The 21,967-nt window shown below is 38.7% G+C and overlaps 1 protein-coding gene across 1 annotated transcript in view; it reads left to right on the top strand.

The window, feature by feature from the left end:
* SMC5 (structural maintenance of chromosomes 5) overlaps nt 1-21,277 on the top strand; it is a 47,844-nt gene extending 26,567 nt beyond the window's left edge. The window contains exons 16-24 of the mRNA XM_051642742.1: nt 1,921-2,044; nt 4,507-4,629; nt 10,842-10,967; nt 11,621-11,716; nt 12,124-12,228; nt 12,435-12,554; nt 16,289-16,468; nt 16,557-16,652; nt 19,545-21,277. Of these exons, the coding sequence (XP_051498702.1) occupies nt 1,921-2,044; nt 4,507-4,629; nt 10,842-10,967; nt 11,621-11,716; nt 12,124-12,228; nt 12,435-12,554; nt 16,289-16,468; nt 16,557-16,652; nt 19,545-19,685 (1,111 nt within the window). The 3' untranslated portion in view covers nt 19,686-21,277. The remainder of the gene's footprint in view (nt 1-1,920; nt 2,045-4,506; nt 4,630-10,841; nt 10,968-11,620; nt 11,717-12,123; nt 12,229-12,434; nt 12,555-16,288; nt 16,469-16,556; nt 16,653-19,544) is intronic.
* The last annotated feature ends 690 nt before the right edge of the window (nt 21,278-21,967 follow it).

Raw genomic sequence — 21,967 nt, 5'->3', positions numbered from 1 at the left:
GACACACATGCACAGAGCTATCCATGACTCTCCCAGTGACCCCCAGTAGACAATACCCCAGTCATCTTTCCATTTCATATGTAACACATGCCAGCTGGTCTCAACCTTAGAGACAGCAGACCTCAGGGTCAGTGGCATCCAGGCTGGACTCCCCTGGTCCCTCCAGTAGCCATCTCTTCCTGTGGTCTCACCAGTAGTTACACACACACCCCGTTGGATCCCAGGCTACTGCAGCTACTAACCAGCTAGTCTGCCTTGTTTCACTGGGGATCAAACACTTACACACCTGTGCTTGTACCAGATGGCATTATGGACAATAAACACAATGGGCCTCTGACCTGTGGTCCCACTCCAGTGACTGTTGCTTAAGTCTCCTCACTACCATCTTTCCAGCTGCTAGCATCACAGACAAACAGGCCCTCTCTTCTGATTTATGGTCTGACTACAGTTCATTGCCTTTAGACTCCCATGCACACACATTAATGCTGAATAGAGTCTCATCACCTAGGAAGAGAGTGCAGAATGGAATTGAATGAGCAAGTGCTAATTGGGGATGGCTGGACAAGTGTATTGACCAGCCAACTGTTTACATGTAACTGTCCCTTTTAACCCCATATCATTGTATTTTCCCATACTTGTTCCTCACCAAGTTGTCTGGAACCCTCCCTTTTCTTGCGTTTGGTTTCTTCTTTGAATAGGCAATAGTAAGTCCTGTGCAGTCATAGAATCATTGAATGGTTAAGGCTGGAAAGGACCTTAAAGATCATCAAGTTCCAACCTCCCTGCACTGACCAGGGACACAAAATGCTGGTCACTAAATGCTTTTCTGCATCCCGTAATGTCTCCTGTACTGCTAGGAAAGAAGCTGTTTCAGTACAGTCCAGAGGGTGCTGTGATGTTGATTTGTTGGGTTTCACACCTGGATGCTGGTGCTGAGGCTGTCCTGCTTGTCCCTTCCTCTGTGTCCTTAATATGGGTTCCTGCCTGGTAGTGTGTCCCTGTGTTCCTCTGGGGTCATGGACATGGGCATTTAATGGACTGATGACTACTCTGATGGGCCTGGGGTTAGCCAGACTAAAGTATTATTTGGGCTTCATGCATCTGCTGTTGTCTCTCCTTTTTGGGTGTGCACCTGAACTTTTATCAGATAACCTACTAGAAAGCCTTTCTAAAACTGAGGTAAATGGCAACTGCTTGAGCTCCTGCTGTCTGCCCTTTAACAGCTGGGTTCATCAGGTTTGATGTACCTTGGTAAATAACTTGCTGATTCTTTCTGAGCACCCTCTTGTCTAGAACTGTGTTCCGAGGGAATTTGCTCCACAGTTTTCCCAGGCATCAAAGCAAGAATAATTGGTTTGTAGTTTTTCTCTTGGCCTGTTTAGCCATTTTTCAAGATACTCAGATGCTTTGCAGCTCACTAAACCTCATGATTATCTTATATTAAGTTTGTCATCATTATGTGGTTTTGAGGTTTAAAACAAGTGAAAATTCTGATTTTCTGCATTAAGTTGAGGATCCTTTTTTATTTTTTTACTAGTATGTATTACAATAATCAAGGAAACCTCATTAACTCCCCTATGCTCTATAGGTGCAAGGAACTAGCAGTGGAAGAAAAATGTCATCCTTGTGCTAATTTGTTATTTTTTTTTAATCTGAAATATTCAGAAGTAAAGGAGTATTGTTATTGAGTGATGTCCTTTGTAGCCAAAATCGGCGTTTCTTTAATTACGAATTTTTTTTGCTATTGAATTTCTTAGGTTTAAAGTGCTTAGACTGCAAATATCTAATGTGTTTGGAATGCTTGAGTATACTAAGTCCTATTTTTGCTAACTGTTGGTTCATCACCAAGATTAAGAATCGTTGTATTTTTGTACCATTTATTTTTAATCAGGATTAATCGAATACTGATTCCTCCCATAGTTTAAGACAGCTGGAACAAGATGCTATCAACCTAGAGGAGGAATCTCAAAAGGCAGATGTAAAGATCAGAGAAATAAATATCCGAAAAGCAAGACTTGCTACTGAATTAATGCATCTCATAAAGGTAGGTATTTTCAAATTGGTATATGTTCCACTATAGTGAGAAGTCCCGATTTTTGTAGCTTAAATAGGATGTATGCAATGTTTGGATGTGTTACTGTAAATGTTTATGAGCTAGCTTGCTTCAAGATACACATCTTTGGAAGGTTTTATGAACTTAAGTTTGTTCACCTGTCATTGATTTGAATTGTAGATTGTTTGCATTGGTTACACCCCAAGTGACCAAAGCCATCTCAGGCTCTATGTTTTCAGAATGCTGCATAATTCTCTGAACTGTTCATTACACCCTAGTTCATAATACCTTTTTTTTGTTTGTTTTTATTGAAAAAAAAAGAGCAGTCATTAGTTATGTGAAAAAATTACCTGAAACTGTCGGTATCCGTGATTGTGGAAGAGCGCGAGGATGGGAAAAGTATTCAAGTGTCAGACTCCAATGTCATAAGGTTTTCTTCAATTCAAAAAAGAAGAAAACGGTCTGGACTTAATAGTTGCTTTAACTTAGCCTCTAAGCTGTAATGATGGGAGCTGCCACAAAGTTAATTTTCTTAGTTTTTTTTTCAATAATTAAGGAACAGGAAACAATTACTTACAGTTCTATAGGGAAACCAGTTGTGCTTTATACTCAACAGGAAGTGGTACCATTCTTTCAACCACTGTGAGCACATATCCTCTGTCATGCCTTACTAATGTTGAAATGTGTTCCTGCTTACACCTGAAAGGAGTTGTGTTACCTTTGAAGTGAGTCTGAGTTGTATACACTTCAGCTAATCGTATTTATATAGTAAATAAAGAAAAATACATCAATTGGGTGCGCTGTATCTATTTGTTGATAAACATGGACTGCAACAATGGGAGTGTTTCAGAGATCACCTTTGGTTCAGCTAGCCAAGGCAATTCTGAAAATGCCAAAGAATGGCAGAAGATACCTGCCATCTTAAAAGGGTGGCTTAGGCTATAGATTACTTTACAGAGCTTACAGAACTTGTGCAGGTAATAACAATACAGAAGAGTAACTCTTTTCAAAACTTCTGCAAATGCTGTGCATTTAAAACAAGGATTTCTGGGATATGCTTTTGATTTTTATATTTGATGCCCATTTCCCAGTGTGTCAACTGTCCAAGTGTGTAGCTGTTGTAAAGTGCAGCCGAAGTTACTTAGTGAGTGCTGTATGACCTGCTTGAAGGAGAGTCTTAATCTTCACCCAGTATAGGAAAACAGATTTGACACATACCGTGTATTTTTCAGTATACCACAGGTGTAAGGGAGGTTGGACAGTATTTGCCTGAAGTAGTTACTGATTACAAAAGGGGTTTTTTTTTCAGCTGTTCTGTCAGCTTCATTTTCACACTTTGTGTGAGGTAGAAACTATATGCTGGTACATGCTGAAGAGAAGAAAATGGTTTGATACAAGAAAGATGTTTCATTATATGTTTGATCGATATTGTTGAAATCTGTGTTTTTTTACTTGTCCCCGACTCAAACTTAATGAATGCTTCCAAGTTCATGGGAATCTTCATACTTCATTAAGTAGGTTTTGTAGTTATGCTGGGTGTAGGCTATTAAAAGTGATAAAAACGTAGGTAGTCAATGTGTTTCAGGAGTACTTGCATCTGCCACAGAAGGAAATTTAAAATATGTATGGGATTTTGGTGTGTTTGTGTGATGGCAACATGATAGGCGTTTTTAAGAGTTCTGGGACTTCTGTGAAACGGGCAGCTGGAATGACAGGCTGCACATATATTTACACAAATACACAAGGCAGAGAGTGTACCCGACATATACCTAATACATGTTAATATTTCACAGCCAGTTGAGAGAAGCAGCCTTGTTCCACTGTTAAAGGCTCATTTAAATAAGCAACCAGTTCTCAAACCAGGTTCTGAGGATCACTAAAACCTGTTACAGAACTTTCAAAATAGAGCCTCCTTTTGTTGTATGCTGTTCCAGGTAAGATTTAATACACTAGAGTCACTGTAGGCCATCTAGCTTCGTTAGGGAGAGAGGCATATATCTTACGTGTTCATTTTTTGACCTTTTTCCATCTCTGTGTGTGATTTATAAAGTCCACCAAAACCCAGCTACTTCATTCTGTCTCAGAGAATTGAGATGGCTTTGTTTCTTCTCATGTTTTACATGTGAGTGTATGATACATGAGTATAGGGAAACAGGGTGTGCTGCTTTTTTTTTAGTGTTAAATTGTTTTTTTGAAAGTGCAATGTGGATGATTACAGATTAAAGTACATGGGTACTATCCATCTTGAAGAGCTTGGGTTATCAATATGTCTTTTTTAACTCAATTTAATAGACAGCAGTGTGGAAGAACTGAACTAAGTGTGAGGTTCTATGCTATGACTAAAAACTGGATAGTTTCTAAAGCCTAATAGTAATTATGTCAATTTTGAGACTGTTATGAAAGAAAATAAAAGAAAAAAAGGCATTTTCTGCATTTTCTGTTTTCTTGTGCAGAGCTGCGTTTCACTGAACATCGTCAAAGCAGATTTGGCTCTTCAGTGCACTGTGGTGGCTGCTGAGAAGAACAAACTAGAGTCAGAGTATAATGAAGCAAGTGTACGGCTAAGAGCTGCAGAGGTAACCGTATCTTATGAATACTGGGTTATCTACTATGAAAACATCTTCTGAGAAAGCCTTTGTGGTGTAGGAAAGGATGCTGCTATGTCTTTTTTGAGAAATGGGTATTAGTACTGCTAAATATTTAGCCTTGATTTCTGTAGTTCAACATCTTCATTTAAGGCTGAATAGGAGGTTTACCTTCCTGAATTAATACAGCTAAGCTGAAAAAGTAATAATTCCTGGGTCTTTTCATTATAATAAAGCATAATATGCCTAAAAAGACTAATTGTTACTTCAAATTATTATTTTTCCTGAGTGTTTTATACATAAGTAGCCCCAGCCCACATGGAAGATGCAAGGTGAAGATGAACCAGAAAGTACTGGATCAGAGTCAAGCAGAGCTGTTACACCTTTCTTTCATAGCTTGTTTTCTCATACTGTAATTGAATGTGTTTCTTTGAGGGACAGAAAGGAGGATAAATGGTCCTTCTATTGATCGTATTGTGAAGCTATGCTGTGCTCAGGTAAACAGGCAGTCTCCAGGAATTAGTTCCACGAACAAGAGCTCTTTTCTAATAGCAGAGCATGGTATGATCTCGCAGGAATTGGTGCATAGAGGTCAATATTTTGTATTTGTGTACTAGTAGTCTTAGTGTTCTGGGGAAAAAACTGCTGGAGTACAGAATGGTAATTTTTTTTCTTACCTTGTAAGGACTAGGTTAACTGTAGCCTTCACACACAAAAAAAATGCTAGTAAATTGATAAGCAGTTAAAAAAAAGTAGGTGATGGTTATTTTGGATGGATTTGCACTTGCAAAAATAATGAGTTTCTCATGTATTTAGAAAACAACTTGAGGTTGTAGGTATCATCACTTATAGAAAAAATAGGAAGAGGAGAACTTCCTAAGAGGAGCAAAAAGTAACTTGAAGTCAGCACGGAGTCCAGCATGTTACTTGGAAAATCACTGTTGCATCAGTTCTCTCACATGATTCACCTGTTATTGAGGCTTCATCAAAATCCAATGCAAATTGCTCCCTTGCTGGAGCTCAGTAAGAATTAGGAATGTATTACAAAGCTGTGAACCTCATCTGAATAATTGTATTGTCATTGGCATATGTATTTAATGTTTTTTGTTCTTTCTGTCCCCATCTTCCTCATAGTTTAGAAAATAGCTTGGGCTGATGCATAGGTAGATGTTTGGTCAGATCAATAGACAGGACTTGTTAGGTAAAAATTCTGGTAATTCTTGGTAAATGAAAATTGCCTCCTTGACACCATGAAGACGCATCTTGAGTCAGCTGAGGTTCTATTAGTTGTCGTTACTGGGTTGTATTCAACCACATAACTAGAAGAAATCATATCAGAGCTTATATTTTGTGTGGTTAGTTCCAGGAAAATTAAAACAACAAAAAAAGTGCTAAAATCAGTAATCCCAGTGATCAGAATTTCAAAAAGTTTACCTGCTCTGGAGAAACACTCTTCTGAGTACTCAAGTGCTTGCCTCTTAAGTTTTCACATACATGGAAGTCCAAAGCCATGCTTACCCATACACTGCATGTTGAGTCTTTCAATTAAGTCTTTAGACCCTCTTTTTAGAAGTTATTTTCCTGTATTGCTTAGTGAATTACATATGTTGTACATCTGGTTTCTGCCTTAAGAGAGGGGAAAACTCAGGATTCCTTACTTGCATCTCAAATTAAGTGTAATTTGAAATAGTATGTTTTAATTGGCTTTTCCCTTCAACTTCTTAGTGGCTTTGGCAGTGGTAAGTGTGTTGGTTTTTTTCTGCATCAGTACTATGTTAAGGTAGTCTTGCTCCAGAGCTGTGAGGATGCCATTGCAGCCCTTTGAGGAAGTCTCGCAAGCAGTTGCTGCATGTTTTTATTAAATAAATAAATCTGCAAGAAGGAGGAAGCCAAACAGAAGCAGAAATAAGGCTGTTGTACAAAAGCTGTGTAGTGAACTAATTTGGAGCCTAAGTGTTACAATTATGGGACCATTAATTATCTATTTCATAATCAGGTATTTTTGTAGGTCATGTTCTGGTCATGATGCATTCATTGAAACTGGAATGGTAGATCTGCCAAAGAAGCTACAAAGTTTTGTTAATGCTTAGCACTTACACATGGTATTTATCTCCCAAGCCATCTTGAGCCTTTTTTGATACCTGAGTAAATATCTGATAAAGTTTTGAAGCAAACATAAGCCCACTTAATACATTGAAGATTGCATATGTTCCTTTTCTGAGATCTTGGCACTGGGGTACTGTGGAGAGAGCAGCAAGTTTAGTGCTTTCTAGTGGGGTTTTTAACCACTTAGGTGGAAGGGCCAAAAAGATACATATTTTCAAACAAGTTAGCAACAGCAGATTTCTGGAATTTATATTTTATCATTGCAGTTCTAGTGGGAACCTTAGTGTTATTTTAACAAGTACTTCTATTTAATTTATTTAATGAGCCTAAGAAGCAAATCTGCGTTTGTGACCCATACTGAATGTTAGGAAGGATTGTTAGCTCCATCTGCTCATTAGATAGTTGGCACAGTTTCTTGCATGTTTATGATGGTTGCTTGAAAGTCTTTCTAATGGTCTCCCTTTGATAGCTTGTTAATTTTCAGGTTTGTTTGGTGTAAATTTGTTTAATTGGTATTGATACTCAGTATGTATGTAGCAGAATTTGTTCCTTAAGCAAAGTTTTAAGAAAACGCAGATTCTGTTTTCTATGTATAAATTTCCAAACTTAGAATAATTAAATGCATGTATTCAGACACAAATTCATGAGAAAACATTGGTTACTGGTAACTATATTTTCTTGAACCAGCTTCTTATTTTACACAAACCTAGTTGCAGTAGTCATGAACATCTCAGAATACAAATTGCTTGTGCATCCAGAATATAATTGATTTCTGCTGCTTGGTAGATGCCTTTCAGAAAGCTGTAATTGCAGCCCTACAGTAGTACAGAGCTTTCCTGAAACACCTGGATAAAGCTTTTTCCGAGTTAGTTCTGATGCTGTTGGCTGGAACAAATGTAAAGGTCTGTCTCAGCTATGCTTTTTCACTGTAGCATCTCTGTTCAAAATGGTAATTCATTCTATATATAATTAACTTTTTATCTAGGTGGCTCTAAGAGATCTAAGAGATCAGCAGGAACCTTAACATTGCCATGCACTTTGGAATATAAATAAGGGAGAAATAATAAAAATTTATGTATTTTTATTTATATTTATCTAACTTTTATTTTGCATGTGGCCTCGACAATCAACTGGCAGAGCTGAATGAAAATTGAGGGTTACCTTGTTGTTGGAAATGTCAGTGCATTTATTCTAGTATGTGCTTCATAGCCACATCAAATGTCTGCTGCTTCCCAGCCTTCCTGTTGAATGCTGAGATTTTCCTCTGCCCAAACACATATTCTTTTTTACACTCTGAAGGATTTTAGTTGCCTTAGGCTTGGGTCAGGCATATTAAATGTTGAGTCTATTTCATTTTTTCAGAGTCCAGAGATCAGCCTGAAATCTTGTTTCATGCAGCTCTGCAGGGTTTCAAGTGGGAGCTTTAGGAAGCATTGAGAGCTGAGATTCCCCACTTCACATGATTCAGAAACTACTTTGGCATGGTTGAGGGGAGGAAAAACAGGACATTTGAGCTAATAGATGCTGTAGAGAGCATCAGGCCTAATTCTTGAGTGTGTGTAAGAACTCCATTGATGATCATGCATGATCATATCTGTTACACTTTTTCTATTGTATTTAGTAAATAATGATTAATTAAATGAACACTTTGAATTTTTTTTTGCCACCGGAGAGTTCCCATATTTTACTAAACAATACAAATACAACAATAAAAATTGTCAAGATAAGGCTCTCCCAAGTATAGGAACACAACTAACTTTGTAAAATGTCAGGAGAAAGTTCTGAAGCAAAACACTGCATATGATTTTGAGTTAGAATTTTGTGCCTCTGAAAATAAGCTAAAACGGTTTATTCCCATGGTGTAACTGTTAGACAGTTACATGGATTGCATGTGTAAACACTCAGTAAATGTATAGTAAAATGACTTGGATTAAAAGCTCCAGTCTCTTGGTTTGTTCTCCTTTTAACTTCTGAGTGCTCCCAGATATCTGCAGTTGAGTGTTCACCTGAGCTATAAAACAGCAGCAAGCAGTTACCTTGAGACCACATAAACTGTACCTGACCTGCTTTTTATTTATTTTTCAGCACTTGTTTAAAAATGGTATGTGTTTCTGTTTTGTTAGCTGTATTACAGAGGTAGGATATGAAATGACAAAGAAGTACTTATGTTTTCCAGTTATGATGTTTACTCAGTAAAATTTCAGCTGAAATGCCATTGATTCAGTGTGCATCATGTCCACCATGTTTTCCCAGGCAGATAAATACGGCTTAATGGGAGCTAATAACAGATAACATTCAAGCCACTCCCCATGATATTTGAAAAGTCACGGCAGTCAGGTCAAATTTCTTGTGACTGGAAGAAGGGAAACGTTACACCCATTTTTTTTAAAGAGTAGAAAGGAGGACCTGGGAACTACTGAGCTGTTGGTCTCACCTCTGTGCCTGGGAATATCATGGAACACATGCCCCTTGAAGATCTGACAAGGCACATGTTGAACAGGGAGGTGATTAGGGACAACCAGTGTGGCTGTACCAACAACAAATCCTGTCTGACCAACATAATGACTTTTTACGATTGAATTACTGCATCAGTGGATAAGGGAAAAGCAGTGGATTTTAGCTCTCTGCCCTTTGACACATTTCCCCACAACATCCTTCTCTCTAAGTTGGAGAGATACAGATGTGATGGGTGAACTGTTTGGTAGAAAAGGAAGTAGCCAGATGGTCGCATTCAGAAGGTAGTGGTCAATGGCTTGATGTCCAGAGGGAGATGGGTGATGAGTGGTGTCCCTCAGGGGCCTGTGCTGGGACCAGTGCTGTTTAATATCTACATCAATGATACAGACAGTGGGATGGAGGGCACCCTCAGCAGGTTTGCTGATGACACCAAACTAAGTGGCGTGGTCTATATGCCAGAGGGACGAGATGCCATCCAGAGGGACCTGGACAAGCTAGAGAAATGGGCCCAGGTGAAGCAGATGAGGTTCAATAAGGCCAAGGGCAAGGTCCAGCACCTGGATAGGGGCAATCCTCGTTATCAGTACAGGCTGGAGGATGATGTGATAGAGAGCAGCCCTGTGGTAAGGAACTTCTGGATGCTGGTGGGTGAAAAGATGGACACGAGAAAACAATGTGCGCTCGCAGCCCAGACGGTCAGTAGCATCCTGGGCTGCATCCAAAGAAGCATGGTCAGCAGATCAAGGGAGGTGATTCTGCCCCTCTACTCCACTTTTGTGAGATCCCTCCTTGAGTACTTTGTCCAGCTCTGGAGTCCCCAACACAAGACAGACATGGACCTGTTGGAACAAGTCCAGAGAAGGTCCACAAAAATGATCAAAGGGCTGGAGCACCTCTGCTAGGAAGACAGGCTGAGGGAGTTGGGATTGTTCAGCCTGGAGAAGAGAAGGCTCCAGGGAGACCCTAAAGGAGCCTTCCATTATCTGAAAGGGCCTACAGAAAAGCTGGTGAGGGACTGTTTACAAGGGTGTGTAGTGACAGGATGAGGGGCAATGGTCTTAAACTAGAGCAGGATAGATTTAGATTAGGTATCAGGAAGAAGTTATTTATGGTGAGGATGGTGAAGCGCTGGAACAGCTTGCCCAGAGTGGTGGTGGAGGCCCCATCCTTGGAGACATTCATGGTCAGACTTCACGAGGTTCTGAGCAACCTCGTCTCATGAAAAAGGTCCCTGCTGACTGCAGGGGGACTGGACTAGATGATCTTTAAAGACCCCTTCCAACCCCACACATTCTCTGATTCTGTGATAAGGCTCACAGTAATAGGGGATTACCTATAAAATAGTTTGTTTTGAGACACACTGAATCTACATACACACTCATCCAGTTGAGAGGAAATAAATTTAGCTTTATTAGATGAATCTGCTTTTGACCAGTTTGGCTTGGCATCTGTTGACTTCAGGCAGAGAGGCAGAATGGCTTTTATGTATTGAAACAGAGATTCTCAGTCTTCAAGTAGTCTGATTTCATTTACATTCTCTGATTTGGATGTTGTTTGTTGCCACTGTGCTAGTGTCACCTCTGAAGATTTGTGATATTTTCAAAAGTGTATTTTAGTATCTTTAATATCTTTTCTAACAGCAACAGTTTCGTGAGCTGGATGATAGGAAGCGAGTTCTTACGGAGAACTGCAAGGAGCTGCTGAAAAAAGCTCGACAGGTCTGCAAACTGGGTCCAGATGAACATCTTCCAAAAGAATTTCAAACTGTATGTATGAATGAAAATTAATTGTCACATATATCTTAAATTTTGGATTATGCTAGCTTCTCCAGCAGACAATGTTATATATTTTATATTAGAATGCTACTAGTAAAAAGCTATGTGTGCTTCCCTTAGTGTTGACTCATTGTAAAGCACCTTTAAATAGTGCTCTCATGATCACTTTGTTCTGTGCATGGGGGGAAGAAAATGTGATCTGAAATTTCAATTAAAATCCAAAGGTTTATGTTCATAGAAATAATCAGAAATATGAGTAATGGCATCGTTTTCTAGCTTCTTGCTCTAATGAGGCAACATGTGAAGAACTGAGGTCTGGACCTGCCTACTTACCTGGTGGTGTTCCTAGCCCCTAGAAGTATCTGCATGTCTTAGCTAACATAGCCCCTGGCTTATACCAAGCTGGTGAGCATCTGTACCTGCACAGTGTATGCAATTAAGGAACAATTAATTGTGTATCTTTGTTACCTTGTAGCACTTCTAGCCTTCTTTCTCTGTGAGGGAATCTTACCATGTTAAATGTTGAATATATGACATCCTAATTAAAAGTAATAGAGTATTTTATGACTTATGTTCTTTTTTTTTAATAAACTGGAGTCCTTCATTAGCATTGCTGTGTAACACATACATCCTTTCTCTTGTAGGCTTTTCAGGCTCTTCCAAACACACTGGAGGAAATTGATGCTTTTCTGAATGAAGAGAAGACCAGGGCCTCCTGTTTCACAGGCCTGAATGCTTCAGTATGTTCCCTGCATTCCCTCCACCCTCCCCCTCCATCCGCATTATACTTGCTTCCCACTCTGCGCTAAATCTTTTCATATAATAAACTATACAGCAGGAACAATGTACTGTAAATGCCAGATTGTGCATCTATTAGAATTTTAAGTAGGTTCTTCAAAAAGAACAGTGTGTTCTGTACCTTTAAAAAAAAATAAAAAAAAATTAAATTGCAGGAACCTGAAATAAACAAAGCTTTTACAGTTTCCTTGCTTTAAAGCTAGAAACATATCTTGTTGAGTGTGCAGTGCTATAATGCATGTAATTGTGTTTGAGCAGAATCAGTGCAGTGTGGTATTTTTACAGCCCAGATTAGAAATGGTAAACATTTTGTTGATGTTTGTTGTGTTGTTTTTTTTTATTCTGGCAGGTTGTTGAAGAATACAATAAGCAGACACAAGAAATAGAGGCGCTGACAGAATATCTAGCGGAAAAGAAAAACGAATTGGATAAATATAAACAAAACATTGCACAGGTAATCGCTTAAATTATTGCTTCCCTATCAGCATGTATTTATTAGAATTAATTGTATGTACAGAAATAAAAGGTAACATTTCAAGTTGTCTTGAGTGCAAACTGAGATGTTAGCTTCTGTAATTACGATACTTTTTAATTTAAATGCTATCTCTAAAGGAAGTTCAGTTATTAAAAATAGTTTTACATGGATATGTCTACTTCTAGGTCAAAGAAAAGTGGTTAAACCCCTTGAAAAAGCTGATTGAACAAATTAATGAGAAGTTCAGTAACTTCTTTAGTTCTATGCAGTGTGTTGGTGAAGTTGATCTTCATGTGGAAAATGAGGTATGATTAATTTTTCGTATGGAAGAATATTCATATTTTCATGCATGATATTTTGCTTTTATATTGCTGGAGAAAAAATGTAAGTTGTCATTTGGATTATAGGAAAGATTTTCTTAAAAAAAAAAAAAAAAAAGATGTTTTCCTGATTTACCACACTTCTGTGCTAGAACTGGCTTAGCAGTCTGGTTGAAAGAAAATGAGCCTTTGTCCAGGTGCGTAGGACTTCAGCTTTAGGAAACTTCTTTCAACTTACAGAGCCTGGTTAGAAGTATTACGTTTACTTTAGTTGTGACTGAGATTGGTTAAGATAGTGATTTAACTTTACATTTCTGGCTAATGTGTGCTATTCTGTTATCATTTAATGGCTAAATCTGCTATTATTAAGTGTTGTATTGATTTGGTTCTGCATTTAGTTTCTATTCAAGTCTGCTGGTATTTAATCAGTTTTGGCAGTAGCAATCATTTGTTTCAGCCTGTTATGCTGTCTGTAAATTTATGGGCAGGGTTTACCTTTGAAGAGTTTAAAGCATCAGTAGAACTGTGGGGAGAAATAATCAGTGCAGTAAAGAAAAATTGGGTATTTTGTTTTAAATTGATCTCTGTAATGATGATTTTAAGACTCACATATAATGTATAGACTCCACAACACTGAAATTTGACACTTAAACATTTTGTTGTTGTTGTAGAAGTGGTAGTTGTTATTGGGGGCAGAATAGTGATTGACAAGGCACTTTACAGGAACTTCATTAAAATGTTTACATAGTAACTGGTATTATGAAAGAGCAGGACATTAAGCTGTGGACTTTTCAGTTGTTTTTATAATTAGCTACACAGTCCTATACTACACAAATACTAAAATTACCTAAAAGTAGGCTGGGAGAGAGTACACATTAAAACAGTAAAACAGTTTAAAAGCAAAGAGTCTGGACTGTCTTTCTGAATATCTTCTTCGGAAGGTCTTTCTTTTCTCTTGGCAATGATGTCACAAATAGTTTAAGAAGTTAGCTGACGTTACTGAGCCAATGACTAAAACTTTTTCATCAAGGAATCAAAGCCTTACAATACAGAGAGGTGGGTAATCTGTTGTAGAGCTTGGATTCCTTACCTTTCTCTATGGGAGACTCTTTGCCCTGGCTTGTAAATACCAAAAGAGAGATGCTTGAGGCAGAATTATCTTTGTTAGAAATACTCCTGTGGCACTGAAGTTCAAGCTTCTGTTAGCCTGCCCTGCCTAACCTGGAGATCTAATGATGTCCTTGGTGGTAGTAGCTACTGCTCTGACTTTTTGTTAGGAGCACTTGGTAACCAGAATTCAGAGTGCTAGCAGTGATAACCCTCACCTTCAGCAATTCCTACAGGGAGTTTTGAACAATACTCATGACAGGTCCTGGAATATCTGTCAGTTGTATGAACTGGCGTTCCCAGTAGTCTGACAATGAAGGCCTGACTTACTGATACCATTACAACTGTGCCAGAGGACAAATCTTTTTCACTCCGAGCCATGCATCTGAAAGTACAGTGGGCCTAGAGGCCTTAGGTCCTGGTTTTTGTTTCTTCTTACATGGAGTTGTTGTGTTCTTGATGTCCCACAGGCCTGTCCCTTTCCAAAGAATATAGCAAAAGCTCTGCAAGTATCTGTTAGAGAAGAAACACAAGCTAAATTGTGAACTTAAAGATAAAATGCCAACACTATGCTAAGTGTTCCTGGTCATTAGCAAGCCAAACTGTGGGTTGCTTGAGATTGATCCTGACAATCAAGTACCAAATCCTACTAAAATGGAGAAAGTTGATTAAGCTGTGGTGCTGTTATCTTCACTGCATGTCTTATTAGCCCCCTTAACAAAATATCAGTTCCCAAAAGGTCAGCAGCATTTGTTTTGAAAGCATGCCCCATGCTTTTCCTTCTTAGGCTTCTGATTATCGGGCATGGTTATCAAACTGCAATCTGCAAATCCAGGAAGCTTATTACTCTTCTGATAAGGTGCATTAAATGCCAAAGACGAAATTTCTTCCATAGTAGGGGAGAATGAAAAGGTAACCAAAATCAGTTTGCTAGTAGTTCTGTTGCAAATACATGAAAGTAAATCACAGAATCATAGAATCGTCACGGTTGGAAAAGACCTTCAAGATCGTCCAGTCCAACCATCCACCCTACAACCCCTAACCATGAAACCATCCAATGAAACACCATGTCTACCCCTTTTTTGAACATCTCCAGGGACAGAGCCTCCACCATCTCCCTGGGCAGCCTGTTCCAATGCCTCACCACTATTCTGTGAAGAAATTTTTCCTAATATCCAGCCTGAACCTCCCCTGGCGCATCTTGATCTCATATCCTTGTCACCAGGGAGAAGAGGCCAAGACTTTACACTTTCTAGACCTGAGGATGTGTGTCTGCCTGCAAGTGTAGTAAAACACCAGCGACAGCAAAAGATGGCTTTTTCTTCTGATTAGGCAGATTAGCAGATCTGAGATGATTTGATAGATCTCTTTAATGTTAGATGCTATCAGGTATGTACATTACTCATCCCAAAGCAAGACCTGACGGTAGCAAAGAAGCTGAAAATTTTTCCAATAGACTTGAAGTGCCTTAAGGCAGTTTTAAGACTTGAACGATGGTATGGCTTATTTGCTTCATCTTGTCTTTTAGACCTTGTTGTGCATTATAAAACGTGCCCTAAAATGGGGTCTGCCCATTTTATGCTCTGCCAGGTCACCCAGGTTCATACGTCATTGAATGACTGTGGTATGTGACAACCTGAACCAAAGTGGTATATGCCAGCTGCTATGGGCTGGGCTTCTCATTGTCTCTTTGCCACAAGTGTCCTTTCTAAATCTAGAAGTATTCTGAGTAATCATCAGAAATCACCTCCACTCATTTACTCTACTCAGCATTACAATTGTGTTACCAGAAGAATGTGAGTTAATGACTTCCAAGTGCAGGATTCAAACTTCCTCAGGGACTAAGGTAGACCTCTTGGAACTCATAATCCTGAAACTTCTGAATCTTCCCAGGAGCTCTCATTAACTTGATAGGTACATATAAAGATTGTGTCTTATATGGACCAAATGGTAAACAGTCAGCGTGGGCTCTCTGCACTGGGAATTGCATTCCCATTCCTGCACTAAGCTTATCTGAACTTCAGATTATTATTATATTAGCAAGTACCAAAGATTTCTTTTTTTCCTTGAATCGTGAATGTATTTCTTTGCATGTACACTGAGTCTTGTTCTCAGGGTAGATTTTGTAGGGCCTTTGTATCTCAGTCTGCTAGTGGAGGAGAAGTGAAGGATTTCATTAGACTGCTTGCACTTAAAGAGGTTCAGGTGGAATCTTAACCTACACACTTCCCCCCCCCATCACTATGCAGTTCACGCTGATAGCATTATGTACCCTAATGTGGGTTTTTTGGACAACATTTATAGGTGCATTGCTTTCTCCTTTTTCTAGCCAATAATTTTTTTTCCTGTGGATGTTCTTTATGTGTATGAAGTCTTTCTTACCAGGGATTCAGATTCTTGCTACAGGGAGGGAGTGGTATTGAAAATTCTCTGTCTTAAGACTAGATCATAAATAAGGAAAATATATGAAACACTTAATATATTGATATGAACTTGAACCTGAGTAGACCTCTGAAGAACATTTGACATAAATTTCCTTTAATTTGCATGTCATTATCACATAAGCTGTTGTACAGAGAAACTTGAGTTTTAACAGCTACTGCCTTTTATAGGAGGAGTACGACAAGTACGGGATTCGCATTAGAGTAAAATTCCACAGTAGCACTGAACTTCATGAATTGACTCCATATCATCAGAGTGGAGGTGAGAAAAGTGTTTCCACTATGTTGTACCTGATGGCTCTACAGGAACTCAACAGATGTCCTTTCAGGGTTGTAGATGAAATAAATCAGGTGAGGATCAATAGTGCAATATGTAACCTCCTACTGTACAGACACTTATGACATAGTGGAGAGAACAGACTTTTTTTTTTTCTTTTAGGGAATGGATCCAGTGAATGAGAGAAGAGTTTTTGAAATGGTTGTGGAAACTGCTTGTAAAGAAAACACGTCTCAGTACTTCTTTGTTACACCAAAGGTGTGTGGTGGAAAATGAAATTGAAAGTTTAATGTGTAGGAGAATTGAATTTTGTGTGATAATATCCCTGTAAGTTATACAGTGTTTATCTCTGACCTAAAAACTGAATATTATAAGGGTAACTCTGGGAGAATTTGTCTACTTTATGGACAGTCCTGTCAGGAATTCGGACAAATTACACCACTGGTCATCTGGCCTCAGTGGAAAGATCACAAGTTAACCACCAATGGATAGGGGTGCTATGTAACAAAGCTTTCAAATGTAATGCCTCTACTTCTCACAGAATTGAATTGTATCAGAGACCAACTTGCAGGCAGGCCGGGTAATGATATTGGAACAAGCTACTGCTGCTGACATCGGAAAAACTAGAGGAGTCCCACATTAATGGAGTAAAACTATTCAAGTACTAATCTGAGACTTAGAAGCACTGAAAGGGTCAGTGCTGTGTGCCACAGAGAATGGGACTTTTCAGTTAAGAATGATCAGTGCTTAACTGTGCTTTTCTATTAAAAGGAAAAAAAAAAAGAAGATAATTTACTTACTGGGTAGTATGGTGATGGCTTGAAATGACTAGTAAGTAGGGTGGCTATTGACCTGCACTTTTAACCAAGTGTTACGTTCAGCTTGATCCAAGACAGATTGATCCAGTGAAGGTTACTTATATGCCAGGGAAGCAAGAATTCAGTAATGGGCTGTATGCTTTTTATTAACATAACAGTCCTTCTGCATCCCATACTTCACTGTAGAAAACCTGGCTGGTGTGTGCTGCTGTTCTCTGCAACTAGCAGTTGAAGGACCTGAGAAAAGCCACCTGTAGCATTTACTTGACTGAAAGTTGTAGGAAGGTGATGCTTGTTTTATAATTCTGATCCTGCATGATACTGACCTCCTCACCATTCGGTAATTTCCTGTCCACATTATTTCTTTCTTGTTCCGGCTGTTATCTATCCCCATTGCATCTGCTTTTCTGTGGTTTCTCCTACTTTGAGAAATAAAGAGTGGTTTGGATGTTGAAAGGCTAGAGATATCTCCAGTAAATATAAAGCTTCCCACATATAAGGAACTGTTGAGTATGACTGTCTATGTTTCAGACTCTTTTAAAAATTGTGCTCATTGGTAAATTACTAATAGAGAAGGGGGGAAATTGAGTGTGCAGAGCTAAGCAGAGAGGTCAGAACAAAAATAAGGCAGAAGGTAAGAAATTTCAGAGGCTTAAAAAAAAAGTTCATTTAACATTATGGCAAGAGCAAGTTGAAGGAAGGTATTGCACCACTATTCAGGAGAATGAGGTGGCTTTATGAAGCGGCTGAAGGGATTTCTGTCTTTCTCTACACACACACACACACCCCCCCACACACACACACCACACACACACACCACACACACACACACGTCTCTGAACTGCAAGTAGGCAATTCTATGAGTCTGTGATCGCCAGTTAAAATGGTCAAATTGTAATGGCCTACCACAAAGAACATTACTGAGATAGCAGTGAACTGCATCCAAGGGGAGCTAAAAGGCTGCACAGAGTAGGCTGAGGAGAGAGCCAGAATCTGCTCTTCCAGAGGCTTACCTTTAGTTCCTGAGCCTTTGCCTGTATTTCATCACTTACTAGAAAGCAAGTATGTAATCACTGACTAGAAACTACACCAAATTGTCCTACTTAGCTAAATTCTGGGTATATATATCTAGTGGATAGAGGAAAAACTCATACCATATTTTTTTCAGTATGTTGACATTTTACCCAGCTGTATTTTTAAGCAGCTGTATTTTAGCAAGCTACAGAGGGGAAAGGGTATAGGTTAATTTGCAGTAGAGTTGATTAGGGAAATTGTATTCTGGATAGCTGTGATTCACTATCAGAATGAGATTATGAACTGAATGTGATCATTAGAAGTGAGTCCTGGGTTTGAAAATCAGTATTTTTAGTATCAATCTATGCTGAAACAGATTACATTTATTAAACATGCAAATTACCATGTTAGGATTGAATGCTTCTTTGCTGTAGAGCAAAATTAGAATACATAACAATCTTAGATTAGGTAACTTTATTTGAAAACAGGATGCATTCAGCAGACACAAGCATAGGACTTGGTATTTAAGTGGGGAAAAATCAGGAATTGCATCAAGTCTAAGGCATAAATGCCTAGATGGCTGGGAAGAGAGAATGTTACTGTGGATGGCAGGTTGAGAATCTGTTGAGAGTAAATTGCTAAAAAGTCATCCTGAGTAAAGGTACCTGCATGACCTCTGACAGTCTGCTGGGCTTGTGCCTGACTGGGTTTGGACTATAGTAAGTGTCCAAGCTTTGGCTGTTACACTTTAGAAAAGTAGTAAAGAGGCTGGAGTTACTCCAGAAGACAGCAGTGCTACTTTTCCAAAGTTTTGAACGTTTTGAAATGAAAATTGTTTAGCTTGGAGGAGTCTGAGGCTGAGGAGGAACATAATAAATGTGCCCAAGTAACTCCACCTCCTACCCTGGCAAAAAAAGAAAAAACAGTCAATACTCTCAGCCCGTTGTGGATGTGGCCGAAAAAGTAGTTACCTCATTTGCAGAAAGAAAGAAGGCATGGATTAGATATGAAGATTCTTCTAGAATATACTTTTACTTACTATAAATTATGTCTTTATTTAACTATAAGTAACTTCCTCTAGTTATTATCTATAAACTAGATATTCTTCTAGTAAGAATAGTAAAGCATGGAAATTGCCTGAAGAATGAGAGGAGTCTCTGGGGGTTTTCTAGAACCAAATAGACATCTGTCAGAAAGGCTAACATCCTGCTATATTGACCTTCTGAGCTCAAAGGCTTTACGCAGTGCTCCTTCACCTTTTTTAGCTAATGGGAAGCATATCTTCTAGCTATTTTGACCAGTTGTTCTTTCTCACCAGCTCCTGCAGAATCTCACTTACAATGACAAGATGACGGTGTTGTTTGTCTACAATGGACCTTTTATGTTGGAAGCAAACAAATGGGACTTGAAGGCTTTCTGCAGGCGGCGGCGGCGACTCGGAAGAATGGATGAACAGTGATACAGATACATATATCTATACATATTAGATATATAAAATGCAAAGAATGTATTATTAAGAACTTTGATTCTTAAAACTTATGGAAACGTGTAAGATTGCATGTGTTTTTTTCAAATCTTTTGTAATGCCCTCTTTCTTAAAAGAACTTACTTTTTCTCAGTAGTTTTGAATAAAAAAGACATTTCTGGTATTGCTATTTTATCAGCAATGTAACACCAGAAGTACATTAATTTTTCTAGATTATATTAGAATAATTCTATGTCTGGTCATTTTGGTTTTTCCTCCAAAGACTGGAATTTGCTTTTGGTTAATAGTGTTTCTCTAACACAGTTAAGGATGTTCTTTAAACTTTTCCTGGTAAAATGGAAAGTTTTGAAGGAATGAAGATGGTGGTGTATGTAGGAAGAGAATGGTTTGTAGGTAACTGTGCATTGGTTTTTGTTTTGTGAAAATATACCTGAAGTTAATCTAAAGAATATAGTGCTCTTAGGATAATATACTTTATTATTGTTATTTATTATTTGTGAGCTACTGTTGCATTTTGTATTCCTGGAAGGATAAGGTCATTATTTTTCTAGCAAGTCTCTCTCAGCAATGAGACGGACAAAGAGCTGGGTGTTTTTGAAACGAGATAGTTAGCTTGCAGAAGTTAAACTAAGCAATATGTAACTTTTCATTGTCTTTTTTTTTTTTTTAAGTAAAACTTGGTATGATTTTGGTGATGGATGAAGAAAACAGACTGATTGATTTCACATGGGGGTTAAACCAGGAGGCTTTTTACAAGACTTCAGGTTCAATGGAGTCATTGTATACACAATGGCTTTTCAACAGATAGCCATAAAATCCATTAGAGGGGTTTTGGTCATAGCTGTTAAGCCTTTGAAGGTAGGTGTTATAAACAGAATGCTGAATTCCTAAAATAAAGTTCCAGTTGTTACTTCATGTGGGAAGTAACCTTCAATAGAACTTTATTGGTGTTCACTTGATTTTGAGTGGGAGTTTTTCTTAACAGCATCCTGTCAGTGAACTCTTGCCAATGGAACTGATGTCAGGTGCTTTACATTAGAATGTTAGAAATAAAGTAACCCACTGCAAAAATACAAGCTAGGATCTGAAAAGTTCCAGGTATTAGAAGTTAAGTACTGTAATTCTTGTTTTCAATAGGCAAGCCTTTGAGGGAACAAAGAACTTCACATTCTTGTACCATATGCCACTACTGATCAATGGAGCTCTCTATGCCTGTGAAATGAGTTCCTGGAATAAGTTCCATGAGGATTAGTGTCCGTACACAAATACTTAACAGAAGAACTAGAAGAGTGTGGAAACTCAGGCTGTAGTCCAAGGGGCTGAGCAGACCAAAAGAGTATCCTTGACTTAATTGAGGCTATAGGGCCAGTCTGTCCACTGTATTTTGAGATCTGGGTTTTAAGTGTGTTTGTTGATCTTCAAAATACTTGGCTTCCTGTAACCCTAAACTTTTAAGGCTATTTTTTTTTTTAATGGAAAAACATTCATTCTGTTTAGTCTCTGAGGATCACTATATGAAAAGTGTTTGTTTTCAGTGTCTAAATAAATTAAACTACTTGCATGAATATGTGTTAGAACTCAACTCTTCTATATCTAGACAGCAGTGACTATCTATTCTTAATGCTATCATCTTAACATTTCATACGATTTTTTTCTAGAGTTCAGTTCCTTTTTCAGGCTGATCATAGAATGCATTGGGCTGGAAGGGTCCTTTGAAGGTAATTTAATTGAGCCCCCCTGTAGTAAGAAGGCACCTTTTAACAAGATCAAGTTGCTCAGAGCCCCATAAAGCCTGACCTTGAGTGTCTCCAGGGATGGGGCCTCCACCACCACTCTGGGCAAGCTGTTCCAGTGCTTCACCATCCTCATCATAAATAACTTCTTCCTGATACCTAATCTAAATCTATCCTGCTCTAGTTTAAGACCATTGCCCCTCATCCTGTCACTACTCACCCTTGTAAACAGTCCCTCACCAGCTTTTCTGTAGGCCCTTTCAGATAATGGAAGGCTCCTTTAGGGTCTCCCTGGAGCCTTCTCTTCTCCAGGCTGAACAATCCCAACTCCCTCAGCCTGTCTTCCTAGCAGAGGTGCTCCAGCCCTTTGATCATTTTTGTGGACCTTCTCTGGACTTGTTCCAACAGGTCCATGTCTGTCTTGTGTTGGGGACTCCAGAGCTGGACAAAGTACTCAAGGAGGGATCTCACAAAAGTGGAGTAGAGGGGCAGAATCACCTCCCTTGATCTGCTGACCATGCT

The sequence above is a fragment of the Apus apus genome, chromosome Z (assembly GCF_020740795.1).
Source record: "Apus apus isolate bApuApu2 chromosome Z, bApuApu2.pri.cur, whole genome shotgun sequence".
NCBI classification, from domain to species: domain Eukaryota; kingdom Metazoa; phylum Chordata; class Aves; order Apodiformes; family Apodidae; genus Apus; species Apus apus.
Note: the sequence above shows the minus strand (reverse complement) of the source record. Positions and strands in the feature narration are given on the sequence as shown.